We start from the raw sequence: 21,083 nt of genomic DNA on the forward strand, positions 1-21,083 counted from the left end.
TTAATTATTTTCATAAATCTGAATAAATCCCTTAAATATCTCAGAAAAAATAAATTTATCAGTGATGTTTGCAGTTGTTTTCCATGATGCATTACACATATATAGGCTTTCAATAAAAGCTTGTTGAAATGAATTTTTAGAGAATTATTAAATAATATAGAATCATATTAAATTATTATATATTATAGAATTAAATAAATTATTGTAGATTATGGAATTATATAAAATTATTATATGTGTTATAGAATTATATAGAATAACCTGTGATTTTATAAGCTGGAGCTCTCTCCACCAAGAGAAGAGGACATGGCAGTAGATAAGTGAAATAACTCGCTTAAGATCAACTAGGTATTATTAGTGTCTTCCTTCTTCCAAATCTAATATTCCATTCCCTGTATCAGGATATCCCTACTAAACTCGTATGAAGGAAATGAAAGATTTATCAGTATGTATGAAAAATATAATAGTTTATATCAGAATATATAGAAGTTTCTCATCAACAGTCCCTTGTACCAAGAAAAGCACCGTCCCATCCATATATGTTTTGGCAGTTGAGGAATGGCTCTAGACCAGGGGTCTGCAACCTTTTTTGGCCGTGAGAGCCACAAATAATCCATTGGGGGCAGCTGGATAGCTCAGTGGATTGAGAGCTGTCCAGTGCTCACAGTGAGTGCTCCTGTAACAGCATCTGAAAAAAAAATGGACTTTATGGCTCCTGCAGAAAGAGCCATATCTGGCCCTCGAAAGAGTCGGATATGGCTCGAGAGTCACACGTTGCTGACCCCTGCTCTAGACCCATGATTTCACACTTGTAATGATTTTCAAGTGATGATACCTGTTCCGCAAATTGCAGATTCAAGATTATGTGACTTGCCCAGGTCCACACAGATTTTGAGTCTGAGACTAGTTCCCCATCCACTCCATAACATTAGTTCTACCTCCCTCCATATAACATAATGCAACTTATAAAAGATATCTTCTAAGATATATATAGGCAGCTTGGTGATACAGTGGATAGAGCACTGGGCATGGAGTCAGGAAGACTCATCTTCTCAAGTTCAAATCTAGCTTCACACTAGCTGTGTGACCCTAGCAAAGTCACTGAACCCTGTGTGTCTCAGTTTCCTCATCTATAAAATGTTCTGGAGAAGGAAATGACAAATCACCACAGAATCTTTGCCAAGAAAACCCCAAGTGGAGTCACCAAGAGTTGGACACAATTAAAAAAATGAATAAAGAAGATATATATGTGTGTGTGTGTGTGTGTGTGTGTGTGTGTGTGTGTGTGTGTGTGTGTGTGTGTGTGTGTGTGTGTATAAGCTTATAAATTCCTGCATTGTACTGGGGTGCCTTGGCTCAGAAAGTAAGACAGTAACTAGGCAAGGAGCCAGGGCATATATACAAAAGTGATTTGATGGTTTCAGTACAAGGACATTTCCGAAAAGCTCTTACTGATCTCATTGCTCTTATGACTGTGCATTTACTTACATGAGGGATGGCCACAGTGGGCATTTGAGAAAACATTTCGGCATTCTTTCTGGTCCTCTTCCTCTAGTACTACCATCACCCTCTGTTTCAAGCTCGACTCCCATCTTCCCCATCCTGCTTCCCTGGAAAATTTCTTTCCTATTGTCCTTTCATTTATTTTTTCATAGCTACTGGAGAGCTTGTACTGTGCCTGGTGAATTTATCCCTGCATGCAATGATCAATCAAAACCAGCCAAACTGGTTCTCCTACCTGTCTTCTGTCCTGTCGCTTCAGAAAAGATCTGGAAAGGGGCTGGAGTTGTGAATTCGTTGGTATAAACCTCCTTGGCCAAGCAGGTGAACGAACAGCTTCCTTCTCTTTAATGTACAAGATTAGGAAACTGCCTGGAGTAGGGAAGGATTTCGATGTGTCTAAGGTGGAACTTGAGTGGAAGTCTTCTTGGTTTACTCTTTATTCTGCCCTACTGGATCTTAAGTGTCAAAGAATGGAAATGGCCCATTTTAGCATCTTTTGAAGTACTTAAAGACATTTTGCTTTGTGTTATATCAACTCGAACGTCTCATTCTTTCTTTTTTTTTTTAAGCCCTTACCTTCCGTCTTGGAGTCAATACTGTGTATTGGCTCCAAGGCAGAAGAGTGGTAAGGGCTAGGCAAGCGGGGGTTAAGTGACTTGCCCAGGGTCACACAGCTGAGAAGTGTCTGAGGCCAGATTTGAACCTAGGACCTCCCATCTCTAGGCCTGGCTCTCAGTCCACTGAGCTACCCAGCTGCCCCCGGCATTACAATTTTTTAAGTAATCTCTGGACAACCAACTTGTCCCACTCAGTTACTGCTGCCCCCGTAAGCAGTCTTGACCCTCAAATGAGACGGATGACTATTCCCAGCCACCTCTGTCCAAACTCAGTAAATCCTGTGGGATTCTGAACAAAGCCAGGGCAGGGCTTTCTCTAAAAGCCTTTACATGACCGCTGGAGCCCCACTTCATGCTCTAAAAGCTTCATCAAGCTTCCTCCCCTCCCTGCTTCCCTTCAGACAAAAAAGTTCAAGCAAGAATCTTTCACTTCTTTATTACATGTGCACGGTATATACAAAGATGCCTTTCACAGAAAGGAGAAGTAACACTTTCCAGTACAGAGAGATCTGAAGACAACACAGTAGTATAAGCCATCCAGGATGCTATGTATTCAAGTTCTCCCCTGTCCCCCCACCCCCAGCCCCCCAAAAGCTTTAATATGAACAATGTGAACCAAGTATAATCAAGATACAAAATATAGCACTGACAAAAGATTAACAATGTTGCATGGATACAAAAACCTTGCATAAGAATGGTTTCACAGTCATTCGATATTAATACTTTATGAGTATAAAATAACAAAATATAACAATTCTGTCTAAACAAAAATGAGGACCATCTTCCTGGTTGCAAGCACAAGCATGGCGAGCACTTACTTCTGCGGTGATGTGGAGGGAGGGGACAACAGTCCGAGAGGGGTGACGAATAAATAGAAAATATTACACAGACCATCAGGATGGAATCCCTGCTCTGTAACTCAAAGTACTGTCAGCCATCAGAGCCCTACTGAGAAGCAAGCAGAAGGGGATGCTCAGACAATATTCACGCTGCAACTGCCCTTTGAAGGAGCGGCCAGTGAGGACACCGAAAACCACCTTCTTTCGTAGCATCCTTTCAAGAGGGAACACAAACAAACGGAGACTCGGCTTTCCCATCAGGTGATGCAGGCAGACCTGTCTATAAAATGATCTATGCCTTTTAACTGCCTACACAGCAAATACTCAAATGACAACAAGTTGATGGATGACATGGGAGCAAGGCCACCTGTAACCGAGTCTGCCTCACTCTCAATGGAGAGCTTGTAGGACAGTTGGAGAGAAGAGAATGTTTTCTTATTTATCATGCATTGGGGAGGGAAAAGGGGTATATTCCTTTGAAGCTACTGGAAGGCTGAAGGAGTACAATAATTAATAGCAGGAGAAACCCTGGGATCCTGCAACCACACATGCATCCTGTCATAATGCCTCATGATTGATGGTGCCATATTGAACCCCAAAGTAGAAAGAATGACTACCTTCTTTCAGCCTCTCGTCCCATTCCTGCCCTTGTAAAAGATGAGTTCTGTGTCGTTGCCTAGTTAGCTAACTCCCTGATAGTTTCTATAGTTTAGGCAAATTCAGCATTCATAGTCACCAATCGACTACTGACATTTTCCATAAAATTCTCCACCATGAAAACTGGGAAGTACCAACAGAGCCAAAGAGAAGATCATCAACAAACTACTTGACCTAGATATAAACTTATTTAAATTAATGGGAGGGGGAAGTGGCGTTGGTGAACTAGGAGTAGAGAGGTCTTGGAGAGAAAAAGAAGGCAGTGGGAAGAGAGGAAATGACTTAAGTTTGTCTATTCATTTTTGGTGCCAACAATGGTAGAAAGAGCAGCTTCTCCAGCTTGAAGAGTTTGAGTGCAGATTCTGAACACATTCGATATTTGATTGCAAATAGGTGATATGGTGAAAAGCAGCTGGAATTTCTCAAGAGTCTATTATTAATGCTCTTAAGAAGTCACTGGCCATTGACTACAATGCTGGAAATTCCACAAACTCACTCCCATATCACAGATTGTCATATGAGTTTGTAAGTAACTTTATGCTATTTCAAAACATGAGAAGTTTAGTAGGGAGAAAGAGAAAGAGAAGGGGGGGGGGGGAGGAAACAAAAGAGGGAAGAAAAGAAAGAAGTCAGTTATGAGAGTAATTGATGAATAGAATGGCCTAATTACTGACAAAGTAAGATAGCATCCTCTACTTAAGAACTATTCTGTTTAAGAAACTGAGTAGAATGGCTAGTTTGATCTCATTTATTTGTTACCGCATTAAAAAAGGAAATTCCAAGCCTCAGAAAACCTTGGAAAGCTAACTTCATACTTAAGAGTTACATTGGCTTCTTATTCAATAATCTCTTATGGTCCTTGTACATGAAAAAAAGAACAGATTTGGATGCAATTGATATCACCTGGCAGATACAGAAACAGAAAGTGACCACTGAATGCAGGATTGCCTGCCTGCCTGTCCTTGCATTGGCACACATGGTCAAAGGAACTTCCAAATGCCAAATTAAAGCATAATGACTAGAAGATTAGCAAAATGGGAGATTTGTGATCTGCTAGAGTTTCAAAGAAATCAGTTGAAAAGGAACCAGCAAGCCTGAATGGCATCCTGTAATAAGCACTATGATGAATGCTCTGCAACAGCAAAGTTTGATTTGGGACTCCTGGAGAGTGGACAATAAGCAATCTTCCCACACCCTTGAGAATAATATCCATGCAAATATAAACATACATTCTTGAAGGTCAAATTTTTGTTATGCTTTCAGTGTATAATTAATTATAAGACTCTATTCGAAGACAACTAAACTGCTGGAGTCATAAAATGGACAATCTTGCCATTTTGAGGGTTATTTTATCGATTTTGTAGTGGTATAGAGGATATCTAGCTGGTTGGCCTCAGCAAGTTAGGGGCAGAGAATAGAAGCTTTGAGACTCCAGGGCTCTTCCTTCCGAGTCAAATACTCATCACTGCTTACACATTTTTTGCCTTCCAATGTTCCCTCCCTCCCCACCTTGCTTTCCAAAGACTAAATCAAAGATATTCTGTCAAAGAGGGAAGTTCTTGATTTCCCCTAAGAAATTTCCCCCCCCTTTTTGCCAATGGGGCAGGAATAGAGAGAGAAATTAAGAAAGAAACCTCTCAGGCTGTTACCCCAGTGGGTAACAAACCTAGTATTTGATTTCATGATTTGTTTGGAAGGACCAAAACATCACTGTAATTGAATCCAATTCAACATTTAATAAGCACCTACGATGGTCCAGTAGAATATAGGCTCCTTGTGGGCAAAGCCTGTTTTGGGTTTTGTCTTTAGTCCCGGTGTTTTGCATATTATAGGTGCTTGGAATGATTGTTGAATTGAATTTCCCACTTATTTCCAAGACCTGCCTTAAAAAACCTGAACACACCACATAAAAGGGGCATTTAAAGTTCAGCTGGAGATTTGCTCTTTTCCTGGAATCCTGTAGAAGATACTGATGAAAGTTGACAATAGATGGAAGGTTTTTGTATGTCTGGCTCCTTCCACCTACCAGTTTGGAGACTGCCCAGGAGATTGGAATAAACTGTTAGGGCAGTGTCCAAGTCAGGGAGGGACCAGTGCCAGAAATTTGTTCTGTGAATCACTTGCACTGTGGTGTCTTGGCGAAGGTGAGCACCATGTCAAGCTCTCCCTTGGTGAGGAAGATGATTCCTTTTTGCAGTTATCCACAAGATCTAAGGTGACTTCTCCTCTTTTCTCTCATAGGCTACCATGCCACAAACCACCTCCAAATTGTGGCAACTTAGCCTACACCACAAATTCTTCTGGGACCTGGTCTTCTCCCAGAAGATCCAGGGAGAGACAGTTCATAGATCTCTTCCCATAGAGGGCAGACTTGGTCATACAATCGGCCGTAGAGTATACACAGCCATAAGTAGCCAGTTTGTCTTCTAGGGCGCAGCCAAAAGTGTAGCTATGAGATGTGGGAGAAGAAAGATTGGTGCTTGGGGGTGGATGTTGCTGCTGGTACAGGCGGATGTCATCCAGGCTTTGGCTGTGCTGATCTGAGCACTCCCTGGCTTTGATCTCTCTGAGCTGTGGGGTTAGAAAGAAAACACAGAGGTGGGTGGAGGAATCCCCAAAGGAGTAGGTTCTTCAGATTCAAAAAGTGCTTTGTGATAAGGATGAAAAGGAGTTATCATGTTAAGTGTGGACTGTTTCTCTCTGCCAATTTGCTCCAAATATTTTCTTAATCAGAAAGCTACAATCCCACATTAACAGATGATTCTGTGTTCATTTGTGTGTAATCTACTCATTTTGTACGCTTTATCTTTTCTTCTATAAAATATATGAATGGCAATTAATTACAATGCACCATAGCTTTCATACATCCTGGGAGTTAATGATTTTATCTTACTGTGTTGACCTGAGAGAGCACTCCAAACCCCAGCAGCCAGGCTTGAAGAGATGACCAGAGTCTGGAAAATATTGGACACCGAGAGGTAGTATTTGCTAGGCCAGCTATTTCTAGTACCATATTCTGTCTTTGTGATCAGAATCTTAGCCCTAGGATTACTGACAAGGAAATTGTATCATTTTCCCAGATATTTACATCTCTTGTCTCTGCAACTAAGCCTCCTGAGGACAAGAAATAAAAATGATACTGATAATAATAGTTAGCATTTATTTAGTGTTAACGTTTGCAAAGTGCTTTCTTATTTGATCTTCACAAAAACCCTGGGAGGTGGGCATTATTTTTACCCCCATTCCTCAGATGAGGAAATGGAGACATAGAGGAAGTTCAATGACTTGCCCTGGATCAAGTGACTAGGAAGTTTCTGAGGCAGGATTTAAATTCAGGTCTTCTTCTTCTATCCATTGTGCCACCAAGCTTCATGTATGCTCTTCAGTCCTTGACACTGTGTCTCAAATGTAGTGAATGTTTCAGAAAAGGCTGAGGAATGACAAGGATAATGATTCTGAAAAGAAGCTCTCCCTTTGAGATCTTCAACAGTAAGGGTATGGAGCAGCTAGATGGCACAGTGGAGTGCCAGGTCTGATGTCGAGAGGACCTGTGTTCAAATCAAGCCTAGGCACTTCCTAGCTGTGGGACCCTGGGCAAGTCACATAACCCCAAATTCCTAGCCCTTAATTCTAAGGCAGAAAGTAAAGAGTATCAATTCAAAGACAGAAGGTAATGTTTTGTTTTGTTTTTTTAAAAACTAGCTGAGAACTCAGATCCTACTTATGTCAGTAAACCTGTGATCTTGGCCAAATTTGCCAACGAGGTGCTTCTCTGTTCAAATTCAATTCATATCTACTTTGAGCCAGGCAATATATATCAGGGGCTGGGGAAAATACAGTTAAATAAGACTTGGGAACACCTGAGCAATGGACTTGTCAAAATAGGAAACAAAAGTTAAAAAAAAATCAGTCCACACTTCCTGCCTCTCAGGACATTTGAGATACAGTCGGGGTTGAGGATTTCTTTCTATATTCCCCAAAGGAAGCATGAATATATCAGCGACCAGCCTTGAGTGAGGGGCAGGGAAAGGGGAAAGGAGTGGGGGGTTTGTAGCCTCAGAAAATCCACTCTCACTAGATTGCTCCCTTGAGGGAGGAGAAAGCCTCCAAAGTTGGTCTATCCTAAAGCTCTAGAGCTAAACTGACTCAAAAAGCATTACTGGCACCAAGCTAAAATCTAATCCAGCTTAAAAAACCCCCAGAATCATGTGCTTTCCCCAAGCCTGGCATGGCTCTCCTTGATCTTGGCCCAAATAACCCAAGCCCGCCCCTAAAATTCCAACGACATCTATTAGCATTTGACTCCTTTCTGTGACTGATGCATGTTTCTGTCTTGCTTGTTTGCAAAGTCTTGACCCAGTCAGAGCAGGGAAGACATCATTCCGGAGTTTCCTGAGGACAGGGGCAATGTCTGGAGGGCTTCTACTTAAAAAGGGCATAGCACAATGCCACATGCAATTAGAGGCTTAATGGACTGTTGTGAGGATGGTAATCATGAAAACTTCTGCTTTAGAGACAGCCGGGTGGAACTCAATTTGAAAGATTTCATAATCTTTTCTAAACAAGTGCTTTCTTTCCGTGTCCCTGGCACTCAGCCCCTCACCTCACCTCTCCCACCCCCAGCATACCCAACCAGTGTGTATGTAGCCAAAACAAAGAACAGAGCAGACCAAGGTGAATAGTATCAGAACAAGATGAATCCTAATCAAGCTGCGTGGGATACAAGAGAAAGCATCATTGTCTTCAGTACAGACCTATTCAGGCACACCCCTAATAAGAGTATTAGTTAGCCAAGTGGACAGAGCATGAAGACATGGAGTCGGGAAGACCTGATCTCAAAGATTGCCTCAGATACTTCCTAGTTGTTTGATCCTGGACAAGTCACTTAACCTCTGTTGGCCTCAATCCACTGGAGGAGGAAATGGAAACCACTTCAGAATCTTTGCCAAGAAAATTCCATGGAGAATAGTCAGACACGACTCAACAACAACAAACAACAAAACACTATGAATGTTTGCTATGATTATTTTTGTTAGTAATATTAATGCATGAGCTTCTTGAGGGCAGAGATTGTTTTTTGTTTTGATATAGTCTCAACACACGTCACTGTCCCTTGCACAGAGTAGGTGCTTAATAATATTTGCTGGATTGGATGGATTCTACAAAAAAAATCATTATTTCCCACTTAAGGCTATTTGTGTATATCCAGTCACATATAGTTGTGTCCAACTATTTGTGATTCCATTTGGGGTTTTCTTGACAAAGATATTGGAGTTGTTTGTCATTTCCTTCTCAGCTCACTTTATAGATGAGGAAACTGAGGCAAGCAGGGTTAGGTACTTGCCCAGGGTCACAGAAGGCTGTTTATGAATCAGGTAAAGAGACTAACCAGCCCCAAGGATTTCCCTAGCAAATGAAAGTTGTTATTATAAGGGCCACCGTAACTATTCTGCTATAAGGGGAATGGTGAGCATGGAAGGTCTAAAGAGAATGACCAGGGGGCAGCTGGGTGGCTCAGTGATAGAGAGCAGGCCTAGAGACGGGAGAGCCTAGGTTAAAATCTAGCCTCAGACACTTCCCAGCTGTGTGACCCTGGGCAAGTCACTTGACCCCCATTGCCCACCCTTACCGCTCTTCTGCCTTGGAGCTAATACACAGTAATGACTCCAAGACAGAAGGTAAGGGCTTAAAAAATAAAGAGAATGACCACTCCACATACATCCCCATCATTTTCCTTAAGGATGGGGGAATCATGACATTTTCCCAAGTACAATAGCCATTCTGTGATTTAGCACTTTAGGAATAGATGCTGAAGCGCCTGAAGCAGGCATCCATGCAATGGGCATAAACAAGGTTTGCAAAGAGCCTCAGGCTACCTGCTTTTTCTGCTTGAGCTCACACAGTCTGATTTTATCATTGCTTATCTTTGTAAGGTGACCACAGTTCCACATGGTACAGAATTCAAGAAAAAGGCAAGCATAATGACACACTTTGCCACTTCCTCTCTTTCTTTAAGTCAATCAATACCTAGGATCATAGCCCATTAAACTATAAAATATAAAATGGCAGAGAAAAACACACTCATAATTGTGGAGAGGTAAATAAAGGTGGACAGAAGGTTATCCGGTCTAGGGGCCTCTCCTCATTAAAGGAGAACTCTACAACTTACTCTCCCCATAGGGTAAAGGTGAAAAAAAAAAACAACATGCTAGGTCATGAGCACAACATTGGGTGCCAGAGGTACCAACCTAGGTTCTCTAGGCTACATGCCACCTGGGATCTAAGTTATATCCCCACTCTGGGTCTCAGTTTTCTCGTCTATAAAATAAGGAGTTTAAATTAGATGATGTCTAACACCTAAATTCCTTCCAGTACTAAATTTGTGATTCTGCACAAAATTAGAGGCTACAAAGGAAAGAACCATCTATGCATGAATACCAGTCTCCTTAAAGTCGGGGGCAGTTAGGGGTGCAGTAAAAAGAGCATTAGATTTAGAGTCAGGTCATGAATTTCCCAGTTCAAATCTAGCCTCAAGACATTTAAATAGCTGTGTGATCCTGGACAAGTCACTAAACCTTGGTTTGCCTCAATTTCTTTTCTATAAAATGGGGATAATAATAGCATCTACCTTACAGGGTTTTATGAGAATCAAATGAGATATTTGTAAAGTGCTTAGCAGAGCAGCTGGCAAATAGTAAGTCCTACATAAATGTAAGCTATTCTGATTGTTGTTATTAAAATGTTTGGGGTAAGGTGGAAAGGAAAAGGTTGGGCTGCTGAATAACATGCCAGCCCTTCCTATGGGGGCATAGGAATTCATATACTGTAGGAGAAGATGAACCATGATACCTGTGTCTGTTGATGATGAAAGGCATAAAGTTCATCACTCATGTGAACAGCCTGTGATGAGATTCTTTAAAAGCAAAAACTTAACAATTGGCATGGAAGTCACCTCTTTTACCTGGTTAAGGGCTTCAACACTCTGCCCCCGCATCTTGACCAGTGTTATCTGCACCACAGCAAAGGGTTCCTGGTGAGAGTCTGTAGGAAACGAAGAAAAATCAGGAGGGACGATGAACCCTGGGTTCATAGGCACATCTCCACCTTTCCCAACCTCCTCCCACTTTTGCCCTAGCTCAGAACTCTTTAATCTTCCATGCCAACCTGCCCTGGTCAACAGGCTCCAGGGAACAAAGGCAAAATTCTGAAACCTGCAAAAACCCTTTCATCACGGGCAACAGAATGGCCACTGATGGATGACATTCTCCTGCAACCTTCACTTGTTCTTGCCTTGCTGCACTCATTAGGTAACTTGGAATTTCTCTGCTGATACTCATTTATTTCTGCCTTGTCAAAGAGGCCAGAGTAAATATAAAGAAGGTTACTCACAAAATAGCTTAAAGAAATAAACAAATGTTCTAGAGTGGCTACACAATACTCATAAGAGAAGTAGAAAGTATTCAAGACAGCAAAATTCAGCAACTAGTCTTGAGAGGAGGAAGTTCATGAGACATGCATGATGCTTACATATCTTCAATATTTCAAGAAACAATGATCATATAGCCACCTTGAATACAGAAACATTTCTGAAGATTCACAAGGGTTTTTTTTTTAAGGCTAGCAATGGTTTAATGATAAGAAAGCTAGTCTTTGAGTCAAGTAATATCAATCAGAATCTGAGCTCTGACGTTTAGTAGTTGTGTGACCAATGGCAAGGCACCAAGCTTCCATGAGCCTCAGGTTTCTCATCTATAAAATAAGGATATTAGCCCTTGCATGACTTAGCTCCCAGTGAAACTTAAAGTTCATGGGATCATAAGATTTAGAACTGGAGGGCATTTTGGATGCTCTCTAGTCCATATGCTCATTTTACAGAATACTGGGGCTTGGAGAGGTCCAGTACTCAAAGTCATACTGGAAGTTAAGTGGAAGAGCGGGAATTCGCACTCAAGTCTTCAGACTCCAAGGTAAAGGTAGAAGATATTGTGCTGAATCATTGAGTCTCTTATCATCATCACTGACATTGCCATTATGAGATTAGAGGTAGAAAAGGCATGACTGTAATCAAGAACCTGAGCCAACAAATTCAGTCTTTTTAAATTTTTTTTCCCATGAAAAAAAAGAAAATTTAGCTGAACTCACCTTTGCAGCCATGTAAGCCAAGAGTCAGTGGATTCATTGATACTTCTTCCACTGCCTTCTCCAATCTGTTATTCCCCATTGGATCATCTACTGTCACTTCCTCTGGTCCATCTACCATCACCTCCACCTCTGAAGCAACAAGAAGCAAAAGGAAAAGTATTTGAGAAACCTAGATCTTAGGATTAGAAAACTCACTTAGCTCTCCCCAAACCAAGTATATTCTCCTTTTTTAAAGCCCTTACCTTCTGTCTTAGAATCAATACTGAGTATTGGTTCCAAGGCCGAAGAACAGTAAGGGCTAGGCAATGGGGGTTAAGTGATTTGCCCAGGGTCACACAGCTAGGGAGTATCTGAGGACAGATTTGAACCCAGGACTTCTCATCATCAGGCCCAGCTCTCTAGCCACTGAATCACCTAGCTGTTTCCAAGTAAGTGCACTCTTTTTTTAAACCTCCCTTTTCCTGATCCTCTGGTTCCCCCACCCACTCACCATCCTCAGTTCTCCCTTTACTGCTGCTATCTATGCCAGAGCTGCTGTGGCTGGTGGTGGACCTGCAGGACTTCTCTTTACCATGGCCCAGCTCCACGCCAAAGGGTTCATCCACAGACATCTCCACAGATACACGGTGTCTCGAGTCAGCCTCAATGCCAGATGTATGCGAGCTGCCATGACTATCTGTTGAGCGATGGGAGAGCCTGTGGTGGTTCCGACTGCCTCTGCTGCTTCCACTCCCATGAGAGTGCTTGTCTGACTGGTCAAGGTCCATCTCCAGGGTGTCACTGATGTAGGACTCCCGATAACGCTTCTTCTCTAAAGAGGTGAACAGGAAGAAAGGGGAAAAGAGGAACAAAGGAATGTATAAGCATCACTTGAGAGTCAGTGTGGGGCAGCGGACAAAGATCTGGCCCAGGAGTTAAAAAATATTCAGTTTGGGTCTCATTTCTGATGATCTACTTGTTATGTGACCCATGACAAATCATTTAACTTCTGAATGCTCTAGCCTACTCTAAGATTATATAAAATTTCAGAAACGATGCCAGTTTGAGGGGAAGAGTTCAAAACAAGGGATAAAAAGATTACACAATATAAAATGGATAATCTTGATTTCATAAAACTGAGTTTGCACAAACAAAATTGATAGATGTAATTTTAAGGCAGTTAACTGGAGGAGAAAATCTTTCTAATAACTTTCTTTGACAAAAGGCTAATATCCAAGATATATGAAGAGCTGATTCAAATGTAAAAACAAAAACCATTCCCTAATAGATATAGTATACGAAAAAGCAGTTTCAAAGGGAAAAGACCAGTCGCCATTAAAAAAACAAACAAACAAACAAACAAAAACATTCCTGGGGCAGCTAGGTGGCTCAGCGGATTTGAGAGCCAGGCCCAGAGATGGGAGATCATCCTGGGTTCAAATCTGGCCTCAGACACTTCCTAGCTGGGTGACCCTGGGCAACTTACTTAACCCCCATTGCCTAGCTCTTATTGCTCTTCTGCCTTAGAACCAATACATAGTATTGATTCTAAGATGGAAGGTAAGGGTTTAAAAAAAAAAAAGAAAAAGAAAAAATACTTAAAATCCCAATTAACAAGAGAAATGGAAATTAAACTCTGAGGTTGCATAACGATACCCACTACATTGGCCATAATGACAAAAAAGGAAAATAATTATTGTTCAAAGGGCTATGGAAAAATAAGCACATTAATATATAATTAGGGGAGCTGTGAATTGTTCCAGCCTTTCTCAGAAGTCATTGGAATCAATCAAGTCACTAACTTGTGTATTCCTTTTGACCCAGAACCACTGATACTAGATACTAGGCATCAGAGAAGGAGGAAAAGGACCTATAAGTATTTCGTAGCAGCAACAAGCCTGAAACTAGGCAGATACCTATCTATTGAGGAATGATTATACCAATTATGGTATATGAATGCCATGGAATATTGTGTCGTAAGAGGTACAAAAGGAAATGGTAAGATTTACATGAATTGTCATAGAGTAGAGTAAGTATAACTAGAAAACCTTACATAATAACATCAACAATGGAAAACCAAAAAACCTTGGAAAACTTAAGAACTTACAAATTCTGATCAATGCAATGGTAGCCATAATTTCACGGGGCTTGTGAAAGAGCCTGCTATGGTACAAAATAAGGGATGCATTTCTGGCTGGGGCCAATGTGGGGATTTGCTTTGCTTGAGTATATGCTTTATCATTTACTTGTTTATTCAGTTTTGGGAGGGTTAAGACAGGGAGGAAGTGGGAAGTAAAGTGATGGGGTTAGCAAAAAAAAAAGAAAGCCAAGAGGAAACAAAGATAAGCAGGAGAGGTATGGAAATAGCATGATGAATGTATCATGTGCTTTAAGTTGAAAAGCAAGCTGTACATAATATAGATTCAAGCTTCAAGGATAGTATTCTTTTTCTGTTCAGTTTTGTGTATGAAAGTGTTTACCTTATTGCCAAGTTCAGAAAACGTTTCTTAAAAAAAAAAAAGAAGAAAAGAACAATTTTAAAAATGAAGGGGCTAGTCTGTTTTGGCAAAGAGAATTTCCTCACCTAGAGACCGCTTAAACCAATCAAAGCTACTGAAAGCAGATTCCCTAAGTCCTCTTGCTATCTCTATATCCCTAGTGGGGGCATAAGGATGGAACAACAATAACAAAAAAATAAAACTAAACTAAAATTTGGTAGACACAACACATTGAATGCCAGATGGTGAGTATAAGGGCACACACTGATCTTTTCTAAAGAAGATACCATCCAGTATCGTTTACCTATTCCTAGGTTGCCAAAGAGGGCACACCCTCTTCCCCTTCACCACACTCACTCTGGAAGGAAGGGAAGAAATTTCACTCAATAAACACTCCCATGTGTGGCTTGGAGTGTGGAGAAGCTGAAGCAAAACAAAGTTCTAAGTCCAATCGTCCTCTCTTCTGCTCAAGGTGAACCCAATCATAAAATGCTGATTACAATTAATTACCATCATTATCAGTTGTCTTGGAGAGGCTGTTCTCCAAAGAAACCCAGAACAAACCTTAGTAAAATTCTCTCCTCAGCAGTTTACATTAAAAGAAACTGAGGACGGGTGTCTATAACAATTTTCTCTCTAGCAAGAGTTGCTAAGGCTTGCTGGGAAGACCAATGCAGATGGAAGAATGTGGAATTCTTGGCAATCCTGTCTGAGGTATTGCAGAGCTCAGCTAAATGGGTTCATTACAGACCAAAGGAATGTGTAGGCTCTGCCCATCTATCACCCTGTGAGCCTTCATCTCTCTAGTTCTTGCTCCTCCCCATACACACCGCAGCTCTAGTCCAGGAATGCTGGCCCTCATAAAGTGAATGAGACTCATTTGTGTTCATTTTAACTGGGACATTAAGGGTAATGGAGGCATAAATGTAAGCCTGGCAGTCAGGGGAAGACCTTGAAACCCAATCAGTCAAAAGGGAATGGAAGTGAATCCAACAGGTGTAGCTGGAAGGGGAATCAGTATGGAATTTCAGTTTCCTATTCTCTATGTGCTAGAGCAGTTGATAGAACTTAAGGTCTGGAATCAGGAAGATCTCAGTTCAAATCTGGCCTTAGATACTCACTAGCTGGGTGACCCTGGGAAAGCCACTTAGTGTTGTTTGCCTCAATTTCCTCATTTGTAAAATGAGTTAGAGAAGGAAATGGCAAATTACTCCAATGTCATTGCCAAGAAAACCCTCAAAGGGGTCAAGTAGAGTCAAACATAACTGAAAATGACTCAAGGACAACAGTCTCTATATGTGGGCAAGGTGGCTAACAAAAAAGAACAGGATTTTTTAAACGATTGGAAAAATCTAGGGGAGAGGATGTGGGAAGAGGAGGAACAGAAGATTTGCTAGCCTAGTCTCCAGCTATTTTTTAATCAACTCTACTTTGGAAGAAGGAAATATTGGTAGCTTGCCTTGGTTCAATAATATTCAAAAGGCAACCCAAACCTGTCTTAGGCAAAGTACCACAATTAAAAATGGGAGCAATGATGAGAATTTGAGAAAGGATGAATTCCTCTTCCTTTTCTCAAACTAGAAAGTACATGCAGGAAAGGGGTGGGACTAGGTAGAATAGCAAAAAATTAAAAGAAAAATGTATTTCTATCATCTGGCTAGTTTCTGGTGATAATTCTTTGAGCCAAACATTCAGAATAGAACTTTAGTACACACACACACACACACACACACACACACAGAAAATTAACCTCATGTCTTTTTTCTTATTTAACTCCCAAACTTATACAAGCTATAATGCCAAAGAGACATAAGAAGGCTTGTTCAATGAAGCCCCAGAATGCTCTCCCTTCCTACTCGATCACAGCCTACCTTCTACTTCCTCCAGTTGTCGGATCTGTTTCAGTACTGGCTGGACATTCAGGTAGAGTCGATGACTGTTACTGAGTAACTGTAGCAAGTGCCGAGAGCGGAATGGACAACCGGTGTAGTAGACCAGTTTTCGAGCAGAAGGCAAACCATCTGGTTGGATCTCAAATTTTTTGCCCTGAGATAAAACACAGAAAAGAATTTTCAAATTTGGGGGCAGCTAGATAGCTCAGTGGATAGAGAACTAGGCCAGGAAATGGGAGGCCCTGGGTTCAAATCTTCCCTCAGACACTTCTTAGCTGTGTGACTCTAGATAAGTTACTTAACCTCCATTGCCCAGCCCTTACTGTTCTTCTGTTCTTAGACTAATAATATTGATTCTAAAATAGAAGGTAAAGACTTATTAAGAATTTTCAAATTTGGCCTTCTTGGGATCAAAGGGACGTGGTGTTTTAAAATCTTTCCTTCAACCTAGAGCTTGACAGGTTCTCTGGAGAGATAATGAGTTCTTGGTATAGAATGTATGGCCACTAGAGCTCCTGGGATGGCATGCAGAAGAGAGAGAGTGAGACACATGTACAAGTGGCAATTTTCACCACCAGGTCAGGAGGGGAATCTGGAATAGACTCCAAATATGGCAGACCCCTAAAAATTTCAAACCCTACTCAGAAGGCAAAAATGAGAAACAATATGGAACAGTGTCAAAAGTCCTGAATTTGGGAGGCAAAGAATTTCAATGTGGATCTCATCTTGGATATTTTCTACTGGGAGAGGCTGGGCAAATCACATTAGCTTCTTTGGACCTCAATTTCCTAATCTATAAAAAAATGGAGCTGACCTGTATAACTCTTTAATGTCCATTTTGGTTCTAAGTCTATGTTGGTCAAAGTGACCCCTTCTTCCCCTGGGGACCCATTTCCTTACCCCTCCAAGCATTACATAACCCTCCTTGCAACATTATCGAGGTATTTTTCTCCCTGACACTCTCTCTCTCTCCTCTCTGTCTGTCTCTCTCTACTCTCTGTCTGTCTGTCTGTCTACATATATATATATATATACATGTGTGTGTGTATATATGTATGTACATAGAGATGAATAGATATAGATATATTAGCTTCTATAGGCCAGGAATTATAAAAACTTGCAGGGTGCCTAGATCTGGGGTGTTTATGCTTTTCATGATAACGTATATTTATTTGCACAGTCTTCTCAATCAATGCTATGCACTTAGATAATGTCACTGGTGTTGCTCTATACTCACAAGAAATGCCAGCTTTCCAACATGTGCCCAGGGGAAGTCATAGAGCAGCTGCCGGGAATGGTTTACCTCCTGTGAAATAACAAACATAACCTGGTTTGGAGTTGGCTGGAAACAAAGATGAGCCCAGAAGTGGGGGGATGGGACCCGGGTTGCCTTCAGGCAGAAGGAAGAATGTTAACAATGCACACAACTCAGTATTTTTGCCTTCGGGGAGGTGAAAATACTTTTATGAGGTTGGGAGGGTAAGGGAGAAAAGTCTGTGTGCAGAGATGATGAGCTAAAGCCTCTTCCATTACCTGATAAATGTGCATTCCTTTTAGGGTGAGACCCAGGACAATTGTTGGCCGATCTTCCTTCTTATCCTAAAAAGACCCAAAAAGTCAATAAGGTCAAAAGTTGTGTGTGTGCGCCCAGGGATGCATATACGAGCTCTATTTCTACAGCAGCTCAAGAGGAAGCCAGAGGGTTATCTGACATTTGAATGTAGTGGATGCCTATCACTGAAAGATGGTGGGGCCACGAAGGGGTTGGGGGCTTGGAGGGGCATTGTTCTCACTTCTGAATGTTTGAGGTCATTTACCTACTGGCATGGTGTTATCTGTGATTAGCAGAGGTCATAACTACTTTTCGGTAGACAAAATCCAGGTCTCTGCCTGGCCTATGAACCAAAACATCACTTCCTGCATATCTTGGGTATGGAGATACACTTAGAAAGTCCTCCCCCCAAAACTAAATAAAAGTATCAGCGTCACCAGCTATTCCTACCTCAGATGAGACACTGCTGTATTTTACAGTAAAAGGCTACAAACTTCAAAGAAATTGAAAGCAGAGGTTCATATGTCAGTAGGAAAGGAAGGTGAGCTCCTGCCATGTATTCATTGGAGAAACATTAGTTGGAAGCCTAAACGTGTTTTTATAATAGAAAAAAATGACATACTTGGTAGTTAGGTTCTCCAGCTACCCAAAAATGTCTACTCAATTCTTAACATGGTTAAAAGTATGTTGACACCTTACCACTCACTGCATCTACAGTAGTGTCTGGAGAACTAAGATTAAACTCATCAGCATCCCCTTTTTTCCTCTTCTCTTTCCATTCCCATCGGAAAGCAGAACTCCCACAGAGAGGACGAGCATTTTTCTTATTTATTTCTCAAATGGTTGGAATTGGTAAACAATGGGGCTAAGGGTGGGTATCCAGAAAATGACTGCCCAATTGCTCTTTAGGGCAGGACATTTGTAGGGGAAGTAAGTGGGAGATTGTACTCCCTGCTGAACAACTCTATGCACTAACAGTTTTTGTGCCAGATGCTCCTATCTTTCTCGTCTGCAGCCTTCTGTGGCTGTTTCCTCCCTATCGGGGAAAGCGGAGTGACCCTTGCCATGTGTTCATTTGAGAGGCATTATTTGGAAACCTAAACATGTTTTTATAATAGAAACAATGACATATTTGGTAATTAGGTTCTCAGGCTACCCAAAATGCTCATTCAGTTCATAATATTGTTAAAGCATGTTGCTTTACCTAGTGCTTGAGATGAAACTTTGGGAATACATGTAGGTTCATTTGTTCTTCTTTCTCCAACCCAACTAGCTTAGAGCTCAAGCAAGCTTCTGTCCTCCAGCTTAATTCTTGCTGTTTGAGACTCTTTCCCTTAGAGAGCCTGGTATTAACCCCTGCTACTTGTGTCATTGCAGAGGGAAAAGTTTCTCCTTGTAAGACATCATGTTGATTATCATGGTACAAAGGAAATGGTTCTTGCCTGTATGACAAAGAAAGGGTCTTAGCTGAACTGACTGACCTCTATCTGTCCTAAGGGAAACCAGGCTCTACTTAATCTGGATATGGTCCACATAGGTAGTTGTTCAGAAATTTATCCTAATAGAATGATCTACTTTATACTCTCTGCTCATGTCTTCTTACAAGGGCACCAGTATTTCAAATAATACTAGCACAGCTGCCACATCTGGCCAGGGAATGGGCCAGGACTGTGGGTACTAACACCACAAAGGGATCCATCTGGGCAGCCTCCTCGAGAAACATGCCAGTTCCACAAATCCACCCACAGGAAAAGCAAGAACCAACAAGTTGTTCCAGAGCCTCTTTCGAAAGTCTGTAGGGTGCCTGTGGCTATTCACACAATCAACATGCCCAGATTTTCCAAACAATAATTGCCAAGGCTCTAGTCTCTTATGATTGATTACATCACCCAGCCTAATTTAAGGAGCATAAATACCACCACCACCCCTCAACCTGTTTTTATCACAGGCACGTTGATGGGAAGGACCTTGGCAGACAGGACTCCCCAGGAAATAGAAGTGCACCAACAGGGCAAACACAGGCTGTCATTAGATCACCAAAAAGCCAACTTGGGTTTGCCTTTAGGCTCCCTGGATAAGGACTAGACTATATCCCTGAAAATAGATCCCAGGAATTTTTTCCTCATGAGCCATGTCCCCCTCACCTCTTGAAAGAACTCCTGGAGTCAAATTAGGAGGAAAAGATACTGGTGAAGGGAAAGCACAGGGGAAGAGTGGCATGACAGATGAAGGGTTAAACTAACATTAGGCTTGAAGCCAGAAGAGAAACTTATTTCCCTCAACCGTCCCTTAGAGAACTTGATACCTTTCCCTCATGAATGTTATCAGCGTAAAATGAGATACAACTGGGGATTCAGGGAAATGAAGAAACAAGCTTTGGGGACCTTCTGGCTTCTACTAGACAGACAGCTCTTGTCCCTCCAAGATGGATGTGGTAGAAGAAAGTTGCTTGGGTTTGCCTGTAGGGTCAACAAAAACTTACTAAGATTTCAAATCTGCCCCAGATCAAAGGGCTTAAAGGTGTGCAGGTCAAAATTTTCCTAGCTAGGTACCTTCCTTACAGGTAAGAAATTGGTTTCTGTGCCCAGGACAAGTCTATTCTTATACATTCATTTAGTCCTTTCATCTTTATGTTAACTCTGTCTTGGAGCTCTGTGTCTCTCTCCCCAGAACACTTTAGGCTTATCCTTACCTCCATTTAATGTTATGATAGGGTCTAAATCTTTGACAATCTTTGTTTTAAAACTTTAAGAATCATAATGGAATTTTCCCATCTTCTTTAAGGATTCTACCATAGGGTACTAATCAAACCCTAGGTAACTTTGCTTTTTATTGTTACCTCTTTGCTCTTGATATTATTAAGACCTGTCATATTTCTAAGCCTTAGTTTTCTCATCTAAAGTGAAAGACTAAACTAGATAATTTCTACAGTGCTACTTAAGATTTAGAAAGCACTTCTGTTCAACTGGACCATCTCATTTGATCAAAGTTTATAATGGGTTGAATTTGAGAATGGAATTTTAATAGAAATTAGTGCATGCTTCCCCCATCCCAAAAGTACCCAGAAGGCATTTTAGACCCCATCTCCAAAACACATGCTAACGTCATTATCCCTTGTATAAACATCGTTGCTTTTCAGCAGATAAGAGACATTAAAAAGAAGTGCAGCTCATCAGCCCTGAGCCTCAGTTCAGTTGCAGAGAGATTAAATGCTCTTCCCATGTTCAGTCCAACCTTTTGTAACTTGAAAAAGTGAACAGGAACATCTTCCAGTAGACAGGACTCCTTGATGAACTTTAGCACAGCTTCTTTGGTAGTCAGCCCCTGCTGCTCTCGGTGAATCTCTGGAGCATGTTTTAGGATGTAGTCTCTCCCTCTCTTTGTGATAATCTACAGAAAGAATG

At 41.3% G+C, this 21,083-nt stretch overlaps 1 protein-coding gene across 1 annotated transcript in view; it reads right to left on the reverse strand.

Annotated features, from left to right (window-relative positions):
- Positions 1 to 5,847: 5,847 nt before the first annotated feature.
- The window catches only part of FRMD1 (FERM domain containing 1), a 49,850-nt gene continuing 34,614 nt past the window's right edge, over positions 5,848 to 21,083 (reverse strand). The window contains exons 6-13 of the mRNA XM_044675483.1: positions 20,914 to 21,069; positions 17,661 to 17,726; positions 17,365 to 17,433; positions 16,107 to 16,281; positions 12,249 to 12,569; positions 11,759 to 11,887; positions 10,578 to 10,657; positions 5,848 to 6,187 (exon numbers count right to left, since the gene is read on the reverse strand). Coding sequence (XP_044531418.1) covers positions 5,900 to 6,187; positions 10,578 to 10,657; positions 11,759 to 11,887; positions 12,249 to 12,569; positions 16,107 to 16,281; positions 17,365 to 17,433; positions 17,661 to 17,726; positions 20,914 to 21,069 — 1,284 coding nt within the window. The 3' untranslated portion in view covers positions 5,848 to 5,899. The remainder of the gene's footprint in view (positions 6,188 to 10,577; positions 10,658 to 11,758; positions 11,888 to 12,248; positions 12,570 to 16,106; positions 16,282 to 17,364; positions 17,434 to 17,660; positions 17,727 to 20,913; positions 21,070 to 21,083) is intronic.

This window comes from Gracilinanus agilis, chromosome 4 (genome assembly GCF_016433145.1).
Source record: "Gracilinanus agilis isolate LMUSP501 chromosome 4, AgileGrace, whole genome shotgun sequence".
In the NCBI taxonomy this organism is placed as follows: Eukaryota; Metazoa; Chordata; class Mammalia; order Didelphimorphia; family Didelphidae; genus Gracilinanus; species Gracilinanus agilis.